This window comes from Elgaria multicarinata, chromosome 21 (assembly GCF_023053635.1).
Source record: "Elgaria multicarinata webbii isolate HBS135686 ecotype San Diego chromosome 21, rElgMul1.1.pri, whole genome shotgun sequence".
NCBI lineage: Eukaryota > Metazoa > Chordata > Lepidosauria > Squamata > Anguidae > Elgaria > Elgaria multicarinata.
Window position 1 is genome coordinate 5,664,686 of NC_086191.1, and position 21,449 is coordinate 5,686,134.

Sequence of the window (21,449 nt, forward strand, 5' to 3'; positions counted from 1 at the left end):
GATCAGAGGTCTAGAAACAAAGCCCTATGAAGAGAGACTGAAAGAACTGGGCATGTTTAGCCTGGAGAAGAGAAGATTGAGGGGAGACATGATAGCACTCTTCAAATACTTAAAAGGTTGTCACACAGAGGAGGGCCAGGATCTCTTCTCGATTCTCCCAGAGTGCAGGACACGGAATAACGGGCTCAAGTTAAAGGAAGCCAGATTCTGGCTGGACATCAGGAAAAACTTCCTGACTGTTAGAGCAGTGCGACAGTGGAATCAGCTACCTAGGGAGGTTGTGGGCTCTCCCACACTAGAGGCATTCAAGAGGCAGCTGGACAAGCATCTGTCAGGGATGCTTTAGGGTGGATTCCTGCATTGAGCAGGGGGTTGGACTCGATGGCCTTGTAGGCCCCTTCCAACTCTGCTATTCTATGATTCTATGATTCTATGAAAGCTTAGCGCTACGGGGATAATCCGAGGGAAGCAGGTACGGGGGATGAAGCTCCAGGTGAGGTTTTTATTGTGCAATCGCCACTGGCAGAATTTTACTAGAGTTCCAGACATGTCTTCAAGATGTCACCGTCCTAAGTTTCCCCACTCTTTCTTCTGGCTAAATAACATTTAAGGAGGAAAAGGCCGGATAGCTGATGGCTGAAAGCGAGGAGGAGCTGAGGAGCCTTATGACGAAGGTGAAAGAAGAAAGTGCAAAAGCTGGGTTGCAGTTAAACCTAAAAAAAAAAAAAACAAGATTATGGCAACCAGCTTGATTGATAACTGGCAAATAGAGGGAGAAAACGTGGAGGCAGTGACAGACTTTTGTATTTCTGGGCGCAAAGATTACTGCAGACGCGGACTGCAGCCAGGAAATCAGAAGACATTTACTTCTCGGGAGGAGAGCAATGACAAATCTTGATAAAATAGTTAGGAGCAGAGACACCACACTGACAACAAAGGTCTGCATAGTTAAAGCAAAGGTATTCCCCGTAGTAACCTACGGCTGCGAGAGCTGGACCATAAGGAAAGCTGAGCGAAGGAAGAGAGATGCTTTTGAACTGTGGAGTTGGAGGAAAATTCTGAGAGTGCCGTAGACTGCAAGAAGATCAAACCAGGCCAGACTCCAGGAAATAAAGCCAGACTGCTCACTTGAGGGAAGGGTATTAAAGGCAAAACTGAAGTACTTTGGCCACATAATGAGAAGACAAGATACCCTGGAGAAGAGGCTGATGCTAGGGAAAGTGGAAGGCAAAAGGAAGAGGGGCCGACCAAGGGCAAGATGGAGGGATGATATTCTGGAGGTGACAGACTTGACCTTGGGGGAGCTGGGGGTGGCGACGGCCGACAGAAAGCTCTGGCGTGGGCTGGTCCATGAAGTCACGAAGAGTCGGAAGCGACTGAACGAATAAACAATCTTTTGATGGGTAGTGCTAGGAAACCCTCACTGGAAAGCGTCCCACTTTTTTTGCCTGGTGCTGGTGAAATGTTAAAGTAAATGCTGGGTGAGCCTTCCTGTGAGGGCATATGGCGCCGGGATACCCAGTAGCAGGTAGGACCGAAGGCAAAAGGTGCCCCGAACCCAGCCTGTCTTAGCTGATAACTCTTCCTGCCAGTAACTCGACGCCTTTTCTTCTTAATGTGTAGTTTTGCATCAGCCTTAACACAGTAGAATTGACGCTGTCGGCGACGCGCTGCTGTTTCTCTGTGACTAATTGCCGTAGTGCTTTAAAGATCTCAGGCTTCGTTAATTAGCATGACTCCGCAAAAGTTATGAAACGCGCTGCGGGCGACTTCTTGGAAACAGCGGCTGCGACCCAAGCCGTGCAGCGTGATCCGAGGCCTGTGCAAGTTTGGCCCGTAATTAAGTATGACTCCTTTCAGCCATCGACACCGTTTGCTGCCTCAGTGCTTTTGAAATTACTCCCAGGCTCAGCATGAGGTGATGGGGCAGCTGGAGGGAGGTGGGAGTGGCTGCTGTTCAAGAAAGGCGAGTTAGAAAGGTCCGCTAGCCACACGCCGCTGAGGATGTTTGAAATCTGAGCCGTGGCTCAGCAGTTTCAGACATGCTACAACAAGGCAGAGGGCCGAAAGACGTGATTGCTCTACCTGCTGCTGATGTCACAGCAGCCCTTAACTCTGCCTTAAGGCCCCGCTCTTATTCTGATGGCTGGACTCTTACCTACGCTGCGTCTCTGAACACTGGGTGGGGATGGTGGGAACTGCTGTGATGGAAGAATGCTTCTCTCAACAGGTCGAAACAAAATCCTTGCACACTGAGCACTAGACGTCCGTGAGAAGGGTTCTAGCACAGCAATTTCCCTGCGCTGCTAGTTTTCTATGTGCAGGGATTTTCTTCTCTATGGAGGGACATCCTTCAATTAGCTATGGTTTGACCTGTATTTTCAGGTGATACAGCCTGGATGCAGATTTACCAATCAGAGTGGGAATTAGTTTAAGAGAGAGGCTTTTCCGTAATGCTGTCTCTGTTAAGGGGATTATTCCTTCCGGGTGACCCACCCACCCCGCCAGAAAAACCTACAGTGGCCCCGTTCAGACAACACCCTAAATTCTTCAAATACTTAAAAGGTTGTCACACAGAGGAGGGCCAAGATCTCTTCTCGATCCTCCCAGAGTACAGGGCACAGAATAACGGGCTCAAGTTACAGGAAGCCAGATTCCGGCTGGACAGCAGGAAAAACTTCCTGACTGTTAGAGCAGTACGACGATGGAATCAGTTACCTAGGGAGGTGGTGGGCTCTCCCACACTAGAGGCCTTCAAGAGGCGGCTGGACAACCCTCTGTCAGGGATGCTTTAGGGTGGATTCCTGCATTGAGCAGGGGGTTGGACTGGATGGCCTTGTAGGCCCCTTCCAACTCTCTTATTCTATGATTCTATGAACCATGCTGCTTAACCACAAAATGGTTAATGGCAGCATGGTTTAGCGTGTTGTCTGAATGGGGCTAATCTGTTCCTTCTTGTTGCCCTCCCTGAAACTGCAGCCGATTCATGTCCTTGGAAGACTCCCAAGTTCTGTCACTTTGAAGGAAGGTGAAAAATTCACAGAGCCCATCATTTTATCAAATGCCATTTTAATAACAATTAAAGGCCCTTGGATTTAATCATAACAATTAAAGGCCCATGGATTTAATCATAACAATTAAAGGCCCGTGGATTTAATAATAACAATTAAAGGCCCGTGGATTTAATAATAACAATTAAAGGCCCGTGGATTTAATAACGCTCTTTGTTCTGGATAACAGAATGTGGAAATAAATTCATTTCCTTTTAAGCGTTTGGGTAGAAATTAAAGGCTGCCTGTTCCCCCTTTTGTTTCTTTGTAGGTTAAAGGGTTTTAGACTTTAGTTTTTAGCAATTCGTAGGTCTTCAGCCACCTGCTAAAGTGGTTCAAAGACATAAAACTTACTGGTTTTCAGCCTTCACAGATTTTATGGGGTTTTTTTTTGAGAAACAAGCCTTTCTACCTCTGTCACACACACACACACACACACACACCAATTTAACATTACCATTTAATGTATGACGGTTGATTGCTTTTGATGGCTGGTGGCTGTTAGCTAGTGCTCACATGGCTAGTGACTCCAGTGAACACACTGCAACACACTTTTGGGAAAGGGAAGCTTTTCATTTCATGACTCAGCACATATGTAAATGTGAAACGTAAGCGATGTAGCAGAAAGGTGGTCCGACATCGTCGTCCCAGTGAGCATGATCCTTCTTCCTCCCGTGACGTTAGCTTAGTAGGAGACCGGAGCGGGCTGCTAGATCCAGATGTCTGAGGTGCAGTCTCCCCCCGGGTAGCGCATCTCGTGCGCGCGAGCGGGACCACAGGGCTCCTTCCCAAAGTCCACCAGGAAGTCCGGGTTCACCGACAGGCCTCCGTTCTCCGTGTCCACGTCGATCTGTAGCATGACCGAACCGTCCCTGCAAAGGAAAAGGAGTCCGGGGATGAAAACGGAGGCTGTGTGGGGACAAGCCCAGAAAATGAGAGCAGCCAAAATGGCAGCTTCTCCTTGGGAGGGGAGAAGAATTTGTCCCTTTGTCTGATTCGGGTCTCTAGCCTCTCTGTGCTTCTAAAACAAATCCATGGTAGCTTTCGTGTGTTCATAAAGAATAGACATCACATTTAGATGAAACCTCCGTGTCCAGGAGAAGTCTATCTTGGAATGTTAGAAGCTTTGATCAAACTGTAGGAGAGAGACTGTTGCGTCTGTCGGCTTTTCTGGAAGCATTTGGCTGGCGCTGGCCACTACCAGAACCAAGAGGCTGCGTGGACCCATGTTCTGATCCAGCCTTTTCCGTAATGCTGTCTCTGTTAAGGGGATTATTCCTTCCGGGTGACCCACCCACCCCTTAAAAGGTTGTCACACAGAGGAGGGCCAAGATCTCTTCTCGATCCTCCCAGAGTACAGGGCACGGAATAACGGGCTCAAGTGACAGGAAGCCAGATTCCGGCTGGACAGCAGGAAAAACTTCCTGACTGTTAGAGCAGTACAACAATGGAATCAGTTGCCTAGGGAGGTTGTGGGCTCTCCCACCCTAGAGGCCTTCAAGAGGCGGCTGTACAACCATCTGTCAGGGATGCTTTAGGGTGGATTCCTGCATTGAGCAGGGGGTTGGACTTGATGGCCTTGTAGGCCCCTTCCATCTCTGCTATTCTATGATTCTATGAACAGCCCTGCATGGTAGGACAGTATTGTTCCCCATTTTGCCTACAATTCTGCAAAGTGAGATAGCTTAAATGAGTAACCAGATTTTGCTAGAGTTATCCGTCCATCCATCCATCTATATACAGGATTTATACACTGCTCTGTATCTAACAAGATTCCTGAGCAGCGAACAATAAAATAAAAACAAATCAAAATAGAGAATTCAGATCTTTCAAATTGTGCCAATAAAAACGTGGCTGGTCAATCGCAGAAGGCTTGTTTCAATAAAAATGTCTTCAGCCTGTGCCGAAAACAAAACCACGTCGGTACTTGCCTGACATCAAGAGGCAGGGAGTTTCACAGAGACGGCTCTGCTCTGAGTCGACTCCAAATGGACCATAGGTCTGTGCAGAACCACCAGGAGCCCCTCATTTGATTACTTAGTTGAATTAGTTGTTATTTTTACCGTCGTTGGAGTGTGGCGGAGAGGATGCACTGTTTGGGATTTATACTCGGGCACGAACATATCTTGGGTTCTCTCTGGCGTGGGCAGCTGAAGCTGGTTTGGAGCCGTGACAGTTACAGTGGTATAAAACAGATGTATGTTTTTAAACGAAGGGGGGAAATCCCTGAAGGGGTGGTGGGGAATCCTTTTTGCTGGTTAGCTGTTGGGGGTTGCGGCCGGCCACTTCCAGAACGTTTTCTTACCTGACCATCTGAGGATAAAACTGCTTGTCCCACGGCGTGTAAAAAGAGGTTGTGGTGTAAAGTCTCTTGCCGTCTAAGCTGAGCTGAATCATGTGGGGTCCCCCATAGACTCTCCTTCCCTAAGGACAGAGAAAATGGGTTCAGCGGGGTGGTTAAGGAACATGGGACATCCAAACAGGGTCCTCTACGTCTGCCTGGGAGAGTGTCTGTCCACAGGCCTGTGGCAGGGAAGGGGTTGTGTTCAGCTTTTAGGCCTTGTTAGAAGCGGCCGTAACTCCGGTGGTAGAATTTAGATACCGTTAAGGGTGGGAGGCTAACAGTTCTTGACTCGGGGCCCAGTAGTTCTTGCCATCAGATGCCCAGGAACTTTGCCAGAGAATGGCAAGAGAGGTCCTACCGCACGTATCGAAACGATTTGTCCCTGTTTTGCAAATTAACTGCACGTTTTACTCTTAAGTACAGTCCGAGACTCTCCACCCGGTCTCTTAGAGTAAGAGAAAGCCTGCTGCGGGTTTATGCTAGGGACTGTGCCCGAAAGCCGTACAGAACCTTGTACCGTATTTCTTCGATTCTAAGACGCCATCGATTGTAAGACGCACACTAATTTCAGTACCACCGACAGAAAAAAAGCTTTGATTCTAAGAAATAATAAATGCACCCGCGATTCTAAGACGCGCCCCATTTTTAGAGATGTTTATATGGGTAAAAAAGTGTGTCTTAGAATCGAAGAAATACAGTATGTAACTAGCTGCATAGGAGCAGGCCAATGAAATGGTGGAGGCTCGTAGGCAAAGTGGATGGCACGTGGTGGCAGCGGTGGGATTTGAACCCCCATCTCCGTGCAGTGACCCTGTGTGAATCCAGTCGTCAAAGTTCGACAGGCAACACAGCACCAGTCCTAACTGCTACATAAGCGATCACAGTGCAAATTGAGGGACGTGGCTTCTAGCGGACCCCCGCGGACCCCACTCCACCCACCAGCATCCTGAGCTTTTCAGAGGTGATTCCCCCGCCTCCTCCGTTGCACCTTACTCACCTGGATCACAAAGGGATCGGGCTGACAGTTTAGCTCCGGATCCTCAAGCACGGTAACCACCCCGCCTTTGTAGATGTTGCCCCCCACAAACACCTGGAAGCACAAGAGGGGATACTGGGAATTGTAGTCCAACCCATACGGACGGCAGCAGTTTGGGGAAGGCTACACCAAAGGTAAGAGGCAGCTTCCTTTGCTGCTGGAAATCAGCCCTGGATGCAGAACGTGAGGACTGGAAGCATATTTTGTTTTTAAGGCAGGCCATAGTTCAGTGGTACAGCGTGCAAAAGGTCCCCAGTTCTGAGTGTATCCAGGGGTGGATGAGAAAGACCTGGGCCTGAAACCCTGGAGAGCCGCTGCTGCCAGTCAGTGTCAACAATACTGAGCTAGATGGGCCAATGCTGTGACTCCCAACGTTGTTATGTGATGACGCCAGACTCTCAGGCTCAGCAGGACCCACTTTACGGAGAACCCTTGGCATCCCTTCATAAACCCACCTCAAAATAAGGATGACTTTCCCCAACAGGGCTGGCTAAGCATGATGGGAGTTGTAGTCCAACCGATCTGCAGGGCGCCGGCTTTGAGGGCAAAACTGCTCTGCTCCACGGACTTACCTGGCCCACCAGTCTTGGGCAGTGAGGGTCAGTGATGTCGTACTGACGGAGGTCGCCGTGAAGCCAGTTGCTCAGGTAGAGGAAGCGGTCGTCCAGCGAAATGAGGATGTCCGTGATGAAACCTGGAGGAGACGGAAGCAGGAGATGAGGCCAAGGAAAGCATTCTGTTTCATTTATGGCCAGCCAGTTGCTTTTCTACAAGTATTCGAAGTGGTGTGTAAAATGGAAACCTCGTGGAATAAGATTTTCTCCTAATGTTAATTTGTCACTCTCTCTCTCTCTCTCTCTCTCTCTCTCTCTCTCTCTCTCTCTCTCTCTCTCTGGGGTCCTCTAAATGAGTGATTTATTGCACGCTCACAGATGTTTACACGACGTTGTCAACGACTAGGACATCTCCCGCAGTATTCCCTGGAAATCCTGCTATGAAAAGAACCATTTTTAACGTGGTATCTGGAAAAAGTGGGATCTTCTGCCACTAGGGGACATATTCAATTTAAACTATGTGGTCGGCCTTCTCTGCCTGTGTAATGCAGCCCATAACATTCACGCCAAAGAAACAGGAAGCAAACAAAAAACAAAACAAAAAAAACCCACGGATAAGCAACACAATTTACCCTTAATGTAGAGATGCTCCCTCTCTTTTCCAACAGTGGGTGCAAAAGCAAATAAGTTGTATTCCAGGTATGGCAGTTGCTAAATCTCATTGCAAAGGATGCAGAAAAAAATGTGTGTGTGTGTGTGTGTGTGTGTGTGTGTAAAAGTACACTTATGAGCCTCCTCTTCCTTTTTACTCACTTGGCATTTCGGGGAAATACCATCCCGTGACTTTCTTCTTTGGAATTTGGATCACTTTCTCCGCTGCCCAAGACCCATCCTGCAGAAGAAGGAGGCGTTTAGAAGTGGTACCTTGAACAAAAGGTGGCTTCCAGACACGATTTCATCCCGCCTTCCGCCAGCTTTTCCACCTCCCACCCAAAGTCTGTCTACATTTCATGCCCGGTGAACATGCTCCGTTCCGATTGGGCTGTTTTATTGGGGTTCCCTCCCCCCTTAGGGTTCTCCATCGCTCTAAGATTTTAAATAATTTGCAGGGCTCTTCTTACGTCCTTCCACTGCGTAGCTACAAAATGTAGTGCTCGTGTTGTACAGCAGGGGTGTCAGATCCCTTTCTGCCCGAGGGCCAGATTCCATCTGGAAGCAGGTCTCGGGGGCCGCGTTTCAGTCATAGGTGGGCCAAGAATACCAAAACCATCATATTTTCGCTTAAAGTGCTTCCTTTTGGTCCTTAACCCTTAGGAGAGGGATTTCTGCCTTTTTTGAATTGTGGGAAGAAACTGCACATCGATCCAGATTTGGCCCACGGGCCTGGGGTTCAACACCCCTGCTCTGCAATGGTCTCACCTTTCTCACCTGGGCTAGACTGACCATTCTCCCCTTTCAGCGAGGATCGTTTTATTTATGCACACCGGGCCCTTTAGAATGCTAAACACCAGCAGTGAAAGACTTTGCTACGCCCATCTTGCCATTATTATTGGGGGTGCCAAAGCCCCACCCCCGTTCATTTTTACCTGTGCCTTGAAGAAGTGATAGATGGAACTCTGCAACATGCACCCCACCATGCCGTGCGCAGCGTTGGGGTTGTGTAGGAACCGGATCGGCAGCGGGGCGGAGTCCTGCCCGACATCAATCGACTGGACGAGGCAATGGGTCGTCCAGTCCCAGACGTTCAGGCGCCGGCCGTAGCGCTCTGCAGATCAACAGGCGAGAAGGATATAAACCATAGTGATACGTCCGTCACGATCCTGCTCTACGCGAGGGGCTACTCAGAGCAACCGCATCAAGTGCTGTGGGCTCAAATAGCTTTTGTACTCCAATACTTAAGAGCTGTGCTATAGACTTATTGCCTGATCGACAGGACTACATTTAATGGGCTTAAGTTATAGGAGGGGAGATTTCGGTACAACATTAGGAAAAAATTCTTGGGGTTAAGAGCCAGTTGCTTAGAACCCAAACCCTCGGGTCTTCCAGTGTGCAGCTGAGGATCTGAAATGGATAAGGCACAGGCTTCTTTCTTGGGGATAGGACAGGATTCTTTGGGCCAGAGGGCATCACCCTACCATTGGCTCAGAGGATAACTCCCCGACAGAACTTCCATGTCCCCAACCTTATAGAAGGTTCGAGCTACTAAATCAGGCGAGGACCCTTTAACAATCCTGACAGTTCCTGCAGGAGGAGCAGAGCTGACCACATGACATGTCTTGTCAGCCTACATTAGGCTTCTGTTGGTTTTAGCTCCCTGCTGAGACAACATCCTCCTATAGTTGTCCTAGTAGGAGAGAGTTCCAGCCAGCAGGACACCCTTACAGCTATCCAAGGCCCTACATCCTTCTTGCCTTGATCTTGCTACTAGCTTCTTCTGCAAGCCTCAAGGGACCAGGTGGTCATGGGATCTCCTTCTCTGGAGGTCTTCAAGCAGGTGTTGGGCAGCCATCTCTTGGGGACCTTCCAGTTCTGGATTTCCAGCATTGACCAGGTGGCCACAAGGCCCCCTCCTTCTCTATGATATCAAGGCCTCTTATCTGCAACTTGGCCTGGGCTAAATAGACCAATGGTCTCACCTTTCCTCAGATCTTCTGGGTTGAATCCATTAATTAAGAACTTTGGCACTCCCCATTCGGTGCTGATCATGACGTTGTGCCTTGGTTGGTACCAGAAGTCGTACCCTTGTGGGGGCTCGTCGCCCGGGCGTTCCCAGGTCCCCTTCACTTCCCAGGTTTTTGCATCCAGGAGGATGAATCCACCTGGTGTCACAACAACAGCAAATACATGCTCAGCACAACAGGTATTGTTGGAAATTAACAGGCACAAACTCTACCAGCTTGAATTCCTTGGGGAGATGGGGCAGAGGGAGGGGGAAGAACCTTCTAGATTCCAAATTTGATGGGAACACTTTTGAGAAGGTAGATGGTCTCCCATCAGTGTCTTATACATTCCGGGAGCACAGCTTGGCCTCCAGAACCTTTGATGCAAAAAATAGTCCACCACATTTGAACACTGCTGAATCCAGGCACTCAGATACATGCATTTCTGGGCTCTGGCTCTTCCACAAGACTATCTCCACCCCATAATCGCCCCAAGAGTAAATACGGCAGCAAATCCAGACAGATCAACGCTTAGAAGGTAAGGGTGCTTTGCTTAGAACATGAGGCCTCTCTTTGCCAAGCTGTTGAACCGCTTTCTGCAGCCGTGCCGTGTACGGTTCTGTGTAGCCCGACCCCAGCTGAGGTTCCCCCACCTTTTCCGTTGCCGAGAGGGTCCCCCAGAGTGCTGATCATAACCTCGCCGCTACCCAGGCAGTGAGACGTGTGTGGGAAAGCCAAGTTGGTTTTCCGGAAGACTTCTCTGGGCTCAATGACCTGAGAGGAGTTGAGAGAGAGAGAGTTTGTAAGGTAGTTAAATTCCTTCCTTCGTTGGGTTTCCACGAGGTACGTTTTCTTAAGATCCAGGATTCGGCAACTGTAAATCAAAGGGTCGTTGTGAGTGATATGATTAAAGACGTCTTGAGCTTTAATCAATTAAGAAGTGGCACATGCAATATTTTTTTGGGGGGGAGTGTGAACCTATTGCTTGTTTTCATAGAATCATAGAATAATAGAGTTGGAAGAGGCCTATAAGTCCATGTAGTCCAACCCCCTGCTCAGTGCAGGAATCCACCCTAAAGCATCCCTGACAGATGCTTGTCCAGCTGCCTCTTGAAGGCCTCTAGTGTGGGAGAGCCCACCACCTCCCTAGATTACTAGTTCCATTGTCATACTGCTCTAACAGTCAGAAAGTTTTTCCTGATGTCCAGCCGGAATCTGGGTTCCTTTAACTTGAGCCCGTTATTCCGTGTCCTGCACTCTGGGAGGATCGAGAAGAGATCCTGGCCCTCCTCTGTGGGACAACCTTTCAAGTATTTGAAGAGTGCTCTCATGTCTCCCCTCAATCTTCTCTTCTCCAGGCTAAACAGGCCCAGTTCTTTCAGTCTCTCCTCATAGGGCTTTGTTTCCAGACCCCTGATCATCTTGGTTGCCCTCCTCTGAACACGCTCCAGCTTGTCTGTGTCCTTCTTGGTTGGACTTGATGGCCTTATAGGCCCCTTCCAACTCTACTATTCTATGATTCTGTTATTCTATGGAATAGTGTATCCTGAACAGGAGCATCCCCACTCTGCAACATTTTGTTGCAGCTCCCATGTGTATGTCTGGATTCGTTGACCTTTCTAACCCACTCACTTTACACATTCCAGCGCCACATTTCAAGATTCCCTTCCTCCATCACGGACACAACTTCATCTTTCATGTCCTTCACATACATATCCAATTGTCCCCCTAGATGTACATTTTTATACATTTCCTTTTTTGGCCAGAAACTGACTTCTCCCGTCCACGGGTATTTCTTCTCCTAAAATGTCTGCCTCACCATGCATTTAATTTCTGCAGTGAATCTTTCATTCACTGCTTTCCAGACAGCTAAATTCTGAAATTCAATTCACTCTGCATGGTCTGTGTGTACATTCATTCCAATAAAGCAGTGTGTGTGAGTGTATTTGTGAGTGTGTGTCCAGCCTCTACGTGTTGCTAAGAGCTGTGCTCCATTCATTTCTTTTTTAAAATCGTAGACATGTCCATGGAAAGGAGAAACCAAATTCAATATATTTAACCTGTTCTGCAGTTTTCCTTCTGTCTCTGCCAGCATCACTGTGCCATCAGCGAAACTCAGTCGATTTATGCTCTGTGCATTTCTTATTTTAAGGAATCTATTTCTGGTTTCATTTTATTCATCGCGTCCTCTAAAAAATATGCTCACGGTCCAGGCAAAAGCAAACTCCCTTGATGGATGTAGATTGCAGGTCTTGTTTTAGTAGCGTTTACTTTAAACATGGCTTCCCGTTCGTTTTGTTTGGGGTATGAATTATACATTATTTTACTGCCCTTCCTAATCTGTTCTTGTCTTGTGCAAAACAGCAAACATTTTACTCCACCCAATAATGTAACTGAACGCCGTTTTCTAGGTCAACGAATAAGATCTGTTAGAACTTTGCCGAATTTCTACTCTTCCGCCAACATTCGGATGACAAAGATGCCCTTCTTGTTTTCCCTTTGATCTCCTAGATCAAAAATGGGTCATGCCTTAATTGTTCATTGAATTCCATTGCAGTCCCGCTTCGGGTGATTCGGGTAGCATTTTTGAAGCTAGGCGTGATAACGGCAGCGTTTCGTGGTGCTTGTGATTCTCCGTGAATGTTTTTTTGATACTGTCGGTGTTCTTAGGTAACTGGTAACCATTGCCACGAGGTGGCACCTGGCCAGGGAGACCTTCAGCTGGCATCTAGGGGCCCCCAGTGGGTAGAAAGACTAGCTGAGGGGAACTTCCATGGTTTGGGGCAGTGGCAACCCGTGAAAGTTCTCCTGATCTTCCTAGGAGTGCAATTCTGCTTTGAAATGTGTATGTGCACCTTGTTTCCTTCCAAACTCGCCGCTGCCGCCGATTCAAAATTGAGGGCCAGGGGTTCATTTGTTGCCCACCCCTAGACTCAATGGACCCACGTCAGCCCAAACCAACAGAGCTCTTCTTCTCCGGTTCCTCGTGTGCTGTGTTGCATTCCTGCATGGCCTAGATCGGCAAACTGAGGTCCTCTGGATGTTGTTGGACTCCAAAAAGCATCATTCCTGACCCATTGGGGCTGATAAGAGTTGGAGCCCAACCATATTGGGAGGATACAGCTTCCCCACCGCGGAATAATGGGCTCAAGTGACAGGAAGCCAGATTCCGGCTGGACAGCAGGAAAAACTTCCTGACTGTTAGAGCAGTACGACAATGGAACCAGTGACCTAGGGAGGTGGTGGGCTCTCCCACACTAGAGGTCTTCAAGGGGCAGTTGGACAACCATCTGTCAGGGATGCTTTAAGGTGGATTCTTGCATTGAGTGGGAGGTTGGACTTAATGGCCTTATAGGCTCCTTCCAGCTCAATTATTTTATGATTCTATGTACGGTATCATTGATTTTACATTGTGTTCCCCTTAGGTTTAGCTTTAGTTACGTCAAGCTCCTACATCTCCCGTCACCTCCATCACCAGAACTTTTCTGAGTGCTTCATTACCCACTTCCTGAATACCACACCCCTCCTCCTCAAGACCTTCGGCCCTGTTTGATCCACCTCCAACCACCCCGTTCCTAAGCCCTGATTTGCACCCCTCTTAGACAACATACTTTAAACAGCCTGGGAGCCCGTAGATCCGTCCCCGTATCCACCACGTAAATCCGGGAGGAGCCCAGGCAAGGCAAGACCAGGCGGTTGCGCCTCTTGCTGGTGTCCCCGAAACAGCTGCTGCAGGCGTTCCAGCCCGTGTGGTGGAGTTCGTCATTGATGTAGGGCATCGGCAGGCGGTGGATCACCTATGGGGAAGGCAGGAGGGCGGTACAGTTTAGAGCAGGGGTGAGCGACGGGCCGCCCGCGGGCCGCATGTGGGCCCCGACCTTTTTTCCCAGCCCACCTGCGTCGCCACTAAAAGTCTTCATTGCAGGAGCAAAAAATGGGACTTTTCCCTTTGAAATAAGGTGCGCGGGGAGCATGCTCCCTGTTTGAGAGTGCAATTGTGCAGTGTAATAAAGAGCCTTCTCGCGCGACCCTTTTGTTTTAAAGGAGGAAAATGGCTTCTTCTTTTCCTTTTTTGCTGCTGCTGAATTTCAGCAATGGGGTGTTTGCGTGAATGTGCAGCCCATGGTGGGTTCCAAGGATGGGAACGTGACCTTCACCAACCCTGGAGCCTCCGGGTGTCTTGGGCTACGGCTCCCATTATCCCCAGTCACACTGGGGGGATGATGGGAGTTGGGTTAGGCAGGGGAGGGTACGTCTGAAGGGAGCTAGGTTGCCCTAAGCATTTGGGTTGGATCACAGGAGAGCAGATGGTGGATCGGGAGACATTTTTCTCCCTCCCTCAAAATATTAGAACCCAACTGGGGTCCTCCCATGAAGCTGATGGGTGGGAGATCCAGGACAAATAAAAAGAAGGACTTCTTCACACAGCGCATAGTGAAAACTATGGAACTCACTACCACAAGATGTAGTGATGGCCACCAATCTGGATGGCTTCAAAAGGGGGTTGGATAATTTCCTGGAGGTGAGGACAATCCATGGCTACTAGCCCTGATGGTTGTGCGCTGTCTCCGGTATTCGAGGCAATAAGTCTGTGTGCACCAATTGCTGGGGAACATGGGTGGGAGGGTGCTGTTGCACCATGTCCTGCTTTGCTGGTCCCTGGTCAAAGGCTGGTTGGCCAGTGTGTGAACAGAGTGGTGGACTAGATGGACCCTTGGTCTGATCCAGCAGGGCACTTCTGATGTTCTTATGTAGAGAAAATGAATGGAGCGACACACCTCTCTCTCTCTCTCTCTCTCTCTCTCTCTCTCTCTCTCTCTCTCTCTCTCATATGAGACTAGAATTTGGGGTGTCCTAATGAGATGGATGGGGTGTATGTGAAAGGCCAGGCGGATCCTCCTTCACGGAACACAGAGTTTATTTTAAAATGTGAAATTTAGTACCAGAGGATGTGGTCATGGCCACTTATAAAACCATGGTCTTATAAATCGATCACACAAATTAAGGAATGAGGATTAGTGGTATATAGACAGTTATTGGTTCAGCTAAATAAAACTGCCAAGTATCAGGGAAGTATAAATCTCGGTGTTAGATGCTGGTACACGGTGGGAAGAAGAATGCTACACTAGACACACGATTGGCTTCTCGTTCAGCACCATAGTTAGGAATGGAACCTCCACAGTCAAGGGCAGTGCACCCCTAAGTCTCAGATGCTGGGGGACAACCCACAGGGAAGGTGATCGCCCTCATGGCCTGACCGTGGGCGTCCACCCGTGTCATCTGGCTGTCCACGGTTGGAAACAAGACAGTGGGTTTGCTCTGGTTCGTACTCTTGTTTCATTCTGATGCCAGCTCCCCTGGCCTTGAAATATGGCTAGCAAGGAAGACAAGGAGAGCCAATGCAAGACAGCTTCTCAACCCGCACGGTCTGGTGTGATACCTGGCAATACGTGGGCGATTCGGGATCCACGTCCACCGTGGCCAGATAGTCCGGTTGTTGGGTCCCTGTGCCGGTTAGGATGCAGGGCACGTAGATCAGCGTCTCTCTAGGACCTTCAAAAACAACATCCCTAGTTAGGATCCCGTGGGAGGTGGCAGAAGGTCAAAACCCTGAGCCTAGCATTGCCAGATCTTTTTCGAAGCCTGCTTGTCTATATAGTCAAGATCCTATTTAGCCTTTCCTATCACCTTAGCTCAGCAGTCCTTAAAGCCGGGTGTGAGGAATCTGGCTCTCTCGGGGACCCAATCCGCCTCTCCTCTCTGCCCCAGATGGCCACCTCCCCCCCCCCCCCCGCTTAAATTAAGACAGGCAGCCTTGCAAGAGAGGCAGGTATCCTGAGCACGACTCCTTTAAGGCCACTTAGTGACTCTGGTGAGATTCGAACGGGGGACTTGCCACCTTGCACGTGCTCTTCGCCGCTGCGCCTTCGAGCTATAATACATGGAAGCTAAAATACTTTCAGCCCTGCCTCAAAAATATCTCAGGGGAAGATACAATGCCTTTAAAAAAAATGCTTAATAATAACGCTACTTTTTCCGTTTCCGCATACGTTGTGATGCAATTATGCAAGCGTGTAATAATTTGCTCAGGATCCCCGTGGGACTGCTAAAGACACTGACTTCAAGGTTCTCAGGGGCTCTGTATTTTTGGCGCAAATCTTCAGTGTAGTAAAATAACGAGGGGAGACCGTTTTTTCCACCCTCTTTCCAAAATCTGCTCAAGCGAGATGCCCAGTGCAGTTTTAATAAGGTTGTACAATAAACCTGGTTTCTTAGTTCCAGGAGGAAATTTGGTGTGATGTAATCAATTGTCAGTCCTCTTCCTCTTCTTCGTCCTCCTCCTCCTCGTTGTGAGGCACAATGAGAAGGAGAAAAAAACTAATATTTATTTCTCCTTCTCCCCATTACCTCCCCCCGCCCGCTTTAGCTACACAACGATCCTGCAAAGTAGGCTGAGCAATCATGGCTCACCTATGGTCAGTGAGAACTTCATGGCATGGTCTTCTTGGTTTAGGTCCAACCCGGCCTTCCCCGTTGTGCTCTTTTGGCCTACAACCTCCATCATCCCACATGATTGGACTTGTTGGCTGGGGTTGATGGGTGCTGTAGTCACCCCCCTCCCCCAAAAAAACCACCATCTGGAAGCCACCGCCTTAGGGAAATCTGCTTTAACCACCACACCACGGTAGGTGGGATTCTTGTAGGCTTCGGAACAATTCAATCTGGAGGGCGAATGGCACGCACAGATCCTTGAAACCTCATGCCAGCTGGGAATGATGGGCATTGCAGTCCAACATGTCAGGAAGCTGCTAGGTTGGAGGAGGCTGCAGTCAAGAGGTCCCATATGGTCCTACATGCCACCAGCCAGAAAACGACAAGCTGGTTACAAACAATCAGTGCTCGTTCCCTGATTGTTTGTGCCCAGCAATTTGGATCTTCAGAGGTACACTGCCCCTGAACAGGGAAGCTCCATCTAACCCTTAATGATTAGTCGCCCCTGATAGACTTCTTCTCTTCCATGGATTTATTCCATCCCTTATTCCCCCTAGAAGGCGATCTGATCAGATCAGATCAATCCATCCATCAATCAATCAGATCAGGAGCTCAGATCAATGTAACTTGAAAGGAAGCCTCCGGTTTCGGGGCAGGGAAAGGGTCAACGTGGCTTACCTTTCATAGCATCCAAAGGCGTCGCGTAACCGGGACCATGGCTGGAACCGTGACCATGACATGACTCGCAGTGCCCTGTAGTTTGGGGAAGGGGGAGGGGGGGAGTTCGGCTTTATTCACAGCAAAACGTAAGTACTGTGTCAGAGCAAAGAAGCGTCTGACCTAGCCTGACCTGACCTGACCTGACCTAGTCTCCGTGGGTGGCCTGGCAATGGCAATTAACAAGCAGGAGTAGGACAGGATGGAGATCAGGCATCCCAGGTCCGTCTTAACCCTTGCTAGGACTTCCCAACTGAAAGGTTTATTTTTCATTCCAGGGATGGGTGGCGAAGGCAGGGAAGAATTCAATAAGGGGCGGACGATGAAAGCTGCTGCTTCCCATGAATTTATGCGCTCTGAAATGCATCCAAGGGTGGCAACTCCCGTCTCGGTCCCTCTTCGTTGCACCTTCCTTTCCTCCGTCAGGGGTGGGTGGGCGTTTTGCCAAATGCCAGCTGCGTGACTGCACGCGTTGAATGGGGGATTAGTCTTACCTAATCATACGAACGATCGATTGACCTTTCTAAACAGTAGCCGGATGCGGCCCCACCCACAATTGGCATGGCTAATCCACCTCCTGATTTTCCCTCCCTCCCTTCCTTCCCATTGCTGGAGCGTGTTCAGAGGAGGGCAGCCAGGATGATCAGGGGTCTGGAAACAAAGCCCCATGAAGAGAGACTGAAAGAACTGGGCCTGTTTAGCCTGGAGAAGAGAAGATTGAGGGGATACATGATAGCACTCTTCAAATACTTGAAAGGTTGTCACACAGAGGAGGGCCAGGATCTCTTCTCGATCCTCCCAGAGTGCAGGACACGGAATAACGGGCTCAAGTGACAGGAAGCCAGATTCCGGCTGGACATCAGGAAAAACATCCTGACTGTTAGAGCAGTACGACAATGGAACCAGTGACCTAGGGAGGTGGTGGGCTCTCCCACACTGGAGGTCTTCAAGAGGCAGCTGGACAACCATCTGCCAGGGATGCTTTAGGGTGGATTCCTGCATTGAGCAGGGGGTTGGACTCGATGGCCTTGTAGGCCCCTTCCAACTCTGCTATTCTATGATAAAGCAGGTGCCGGTGCTGTGTCCCTGTGAACCTGAGTTGTTATTATTATTATTATTATTATTATTATTATTATTTATTTATTTATTTATTTATTTATTTAGCACCATCAATGTACATGGTGCTGTACAGAGTAAAACAGTAAATAGCAAGACTCTGCCGCATAGGCTTTCAATATACCGCCGCCCCTGTGATTTTTTCCCCCCAACGCCTCTTCCATCTTTTCTCTCCCCCGAAGGAGATAAATCCACGAAGGAAGAAAAGACGCAATTGGTGCACAATGCCGTTGGATCGGTGGCGTTAGGATACTCTTCCCGGATCTGATGAGGTCCAGATGTTTTCGACTTCAGCCTCCAACGTTCCTGACCGTCGGCCATACCGGCTGGGGCTGATGGCAGTTGAAATCCAAACCATCTGGAGGGCACCAGGTCGGGGAAAGCTGAAAAAAACACTCTTTTCATGGAAGCACCCGACATCTCTTCTGGTGGGACCTGCTGGGCGCTGCCCACGGTCCTGACTCTGGCTTAGAGAGGCATTTTTTGGCTGGACCTGGCTTTGCTTGGCTGGTCTTTGCCTGCTGTGACTTGGCTTGACTCAGCCAGCCAGGGAGAATTGCTTTTTGACTCTCCTCCAGCAGAAACTGATACAAAGCCACGGATGCTACCTTGCGTTCCATGGTGACCAGAAAAGCAGGCTGTGAACGGAATGAATGAAATTTGTTTTTCTTATTATTATTTATTAATTATTGCATTTATGTCCTGCATTTTTTCTTACAAGGGACCCAAGGCGGTGTACCTAATCCTCCTCTCCATTTTATCGTCACAACAATAACCCTGTGAGGTGGGTTTATTTATTTATTTATTTATTTATTTACTACATTTCTCTGGGCGGTTCACAGAAATTTAAAACATTCAAAGTATAAAACAACAGTATAAACCCATAATATACAATACAATATAAAAGCTCAACCAGATAAAAACAGCAGCAATGCAAAATTACAAATTTAAAACACCAAAGTTAAAATTTATTTATAGACTGTTAAAATGCTGGGAGAATAAAAAGGTGTCTAAAAGCATATAATGTAGGTGCCAAGTGAACCTCCTTAGGGAGCTCATTCCATAGCCGGGGTGCCACAGCAGAGAAGGCCCTGCTCCTGGTAGCCACCTGCCTCATTTCCTTTGGCAGGGGCTCACGGAGAAGGGCCCCTGTAGATGATTTTAAGGTCCGGGCAGGTACATACGGGAGGAGGCCTTCAAGAGGCAGCTGGACAAGCATCTGTCAGGGATGCTTTAGGGTGGATTCCTGCATTGAGCAGGGGGCTGGACTCGATGGCCTCGTAGGCCCCTTCCAACTCTGCTATTCTATGATTCTATGAAAGGGAAGACTAACTAAAGTCCCAGCTGGCACTAGAGATGTAGGTCACTTCGTACCTTCATTCGAGGTGTGCCGTCCTGTTTCCTCGACCTGTTTTTGTTGGTGTACCGACATCTCTCTTCTCTCTCAGCTTGGCTTGTACGTCTGATGGTAGGAAGAGGTTGCCCGAATCTGCTTTTATCCCAAGGGTTCATATATATATTTATGGATGCAAATTCTCCCAAGGGTGGAGGAGGAAGGCATGATATATCCAGTAAGAACTCGTTAAGGAAAGGGCTGCCTCCAGAAAGTATGACTGGACAAACATTCACGCACACCCTGCTACCCTTCATCCACCACATCCACACAACGCCAGTTGATTGTACACCTTTGTTTTTGTTTTTGAGATATCGAATTTGAGGGATTCGAATTCTGGTCGATCCAGTTCCTCCCACGCGCTTTTAATTATAGCATCCTGTGTAAACGCATAACCTCCAGATGAGAGTCTTCGTCATGGCTCCTTGTTTCCTGTCTCAATTTCGTAACCTTTGGGAATGATGCTGGCGAGATCCCGCCTGCCTGCCCTGAGATCTGTGAGAGTGGAGTCAGTTTTGGTTCTACAGCAGGGATGTAGAATCTCCGGCCATGGAGTTCCGCTTCGGGCCTCTAGAGGCTCCAAGCTCCGGCCCCTAGAGGAATCCCCGCTGAACTGCAATCTCAGATCAGAGATAACAGCGGGGATGTGGCCGGCGGGGGATGACTGGGTTCGGACGTCAATATCACCCATGATGTTTGTTTTAACCACGTTGACTTAACCCACTTTAATAACCCGCAGTCTGCGAGTGGGTTATTTAACCCATCATGGGTTATCGTGTTGTGTGGTGGGCACAATCAGTTTTTTGTGTTTTTTTTTTTGCCTCGTGTGCATCCTTGCCAGGGCAAGCTGAGTATGAAGTTTTGTCCCGATCCTGCAAACTTCCAAAGGTTTATTTGCATGGCTTTGTCAGTGCACAGTGTTTTGCGTCCTGCCTCATATGTATCCCTCCCTGTGAGGACAGGCTGTGTGTGTATGACGTTTGGTCCCCATCCTGCATATCCCCAGCGCTTCAGAGCCACCATCCCTTATCGGCGTGATGCCGGAAGCACTGAATTAACATTCTCCCCTCTCATTCGGATATCATGGAAGGTTAAAACAGGTGGCTGCCATGTTGTCAATGGGTGAAACAGCAGAGGAGAGAAACTGGTCCTCAGGATGCAAAATAACAGCCTGTGTCCTATTAAAGGCCTTCATCAGCGGGTTGTTAGAAGATGCCTGCAGATTTCCCTCTAGCAATAAAAGGTCTGTTTATTTCTAGAGGGAAATTTACAGGCATCTTTCAACAACCCCCAGATGAAGGCCTTTAATAGGACACAGGCCGAAACGCGTTGGGCTTCGTACAAATAAATGGTTTTGCATCCTGAGGACTAGTTTCTCTCTTCTTTTGATTCATCTTGGATGCTTTTTCTCATCTCTGGGTGAAACAGCGGCATTGCTCAGGTGGGAGGACGCAGTTTACGCACGGTAGTTTAATAAACTCCGCACGGTAGATTGTGTGTCCATGTGGGGTGTAACGGGAGCTGATTTTCAAAACAAGCTACTGTGAGTGGCTTATCAACCCATCGTGGCTTAAAGTAATGTCCGAACGCAGCCGCTGGTTTTCCCTGCACCGTCCAGCTGCCTTCATGTGCCGTCCTCAGCTAGAAACTTCTCCATGGCCAGTGATATCGTCCAGCCTGCCTCTGTCTTCCTTCCTTCCTTTCTAATTTCCCAATCGTAAATTTCAACCGAACAAAGAAAAACAAAACCATAAAAGAAAAAAAGGGGGGGGGGAAATGTCGACATGATTGAACGCATCGATTTCAGTTCGTACCTGTAAAATTATATGTAAAAATACAGCTTCCTAAAATAAATAAATAAATAAATAAATAAATAAATAAATAAATGAGATTATACATAAACTTCACCCACCCACCCCCAAAAAAGCAGGGTAAATATCCATATATGTACCCATCTGCATGAGGCATGTATATATACCACTCGTTCAAGTGTTGTCAGTGTGATTAAGTTGCATTATAGCAAGTGAGGATGTAGCCGCCCGTGGTTGTAATATCAATATTTTAGCTGATAAAAGGGTGTGCAGATT

General features: G+C 48.5%; 2 protein-coding genes across 3 annotated transcripts in view; both read right to left on the bottom strand.

Moving 5' to 3' along the window:
- Positions 1-21,449, bottom strand: part of PSMB4 (proteasome 20S subunit beta 4) — a 242,579-nt gene that overhangs the window by 117,292 nt on the left and 103,838 nt on the right. The window lies entirely within an intron of this gene.
- On the bottom strand, positions 3,703-16,857 carry LOC134412425 (methanethiol oxidase-like). Its single transcript, XM_063146347.1, has 11 exons — positions 16,815-16,857; positions 15,085-15,197; positions 13,256-13,441; positions 10,298-10,418; positions 9,621-9,803; positions 8,571-8,749; positions 7,798-7,876; positions 7,003-7,124; positions 6,392-6,484; positions 5,356-5,474; positions 3,703-3,922 (listed from the first exon to the last, which is right to left on the bottom strand). Exons 1-11 carry the CDS (start codon positions 16,819-16,821, stop codon positions 3,760-3,762), a joined length of 1,365 nt encoding a protein of 454 aa, XP_063002417.1. The 5' UTR covers positions 16,822-16,857; the 3' UTR covers positions 3,703-3,759.

Bases quoted from the DNA above. Each gene is read 5' to 3' on its own strand.
- LOC134412425 (XM_063146347.1), bottom strand. The intron at 9,804-10,297 runs GTGGGGGAACCT...TTGTGACACCAG, and splicing joins CCCTCTCGGCAACGGAAAAG to GTGGATTCATCCTCCTGGAT. The intron at 3,923-5,355 runs GTAAGAAAACGT...TTTCCTTTGCAG, and splicing joins TTTTATCCTCAGATGGTCAG to GGACGGTTCGGTCATGCTAC.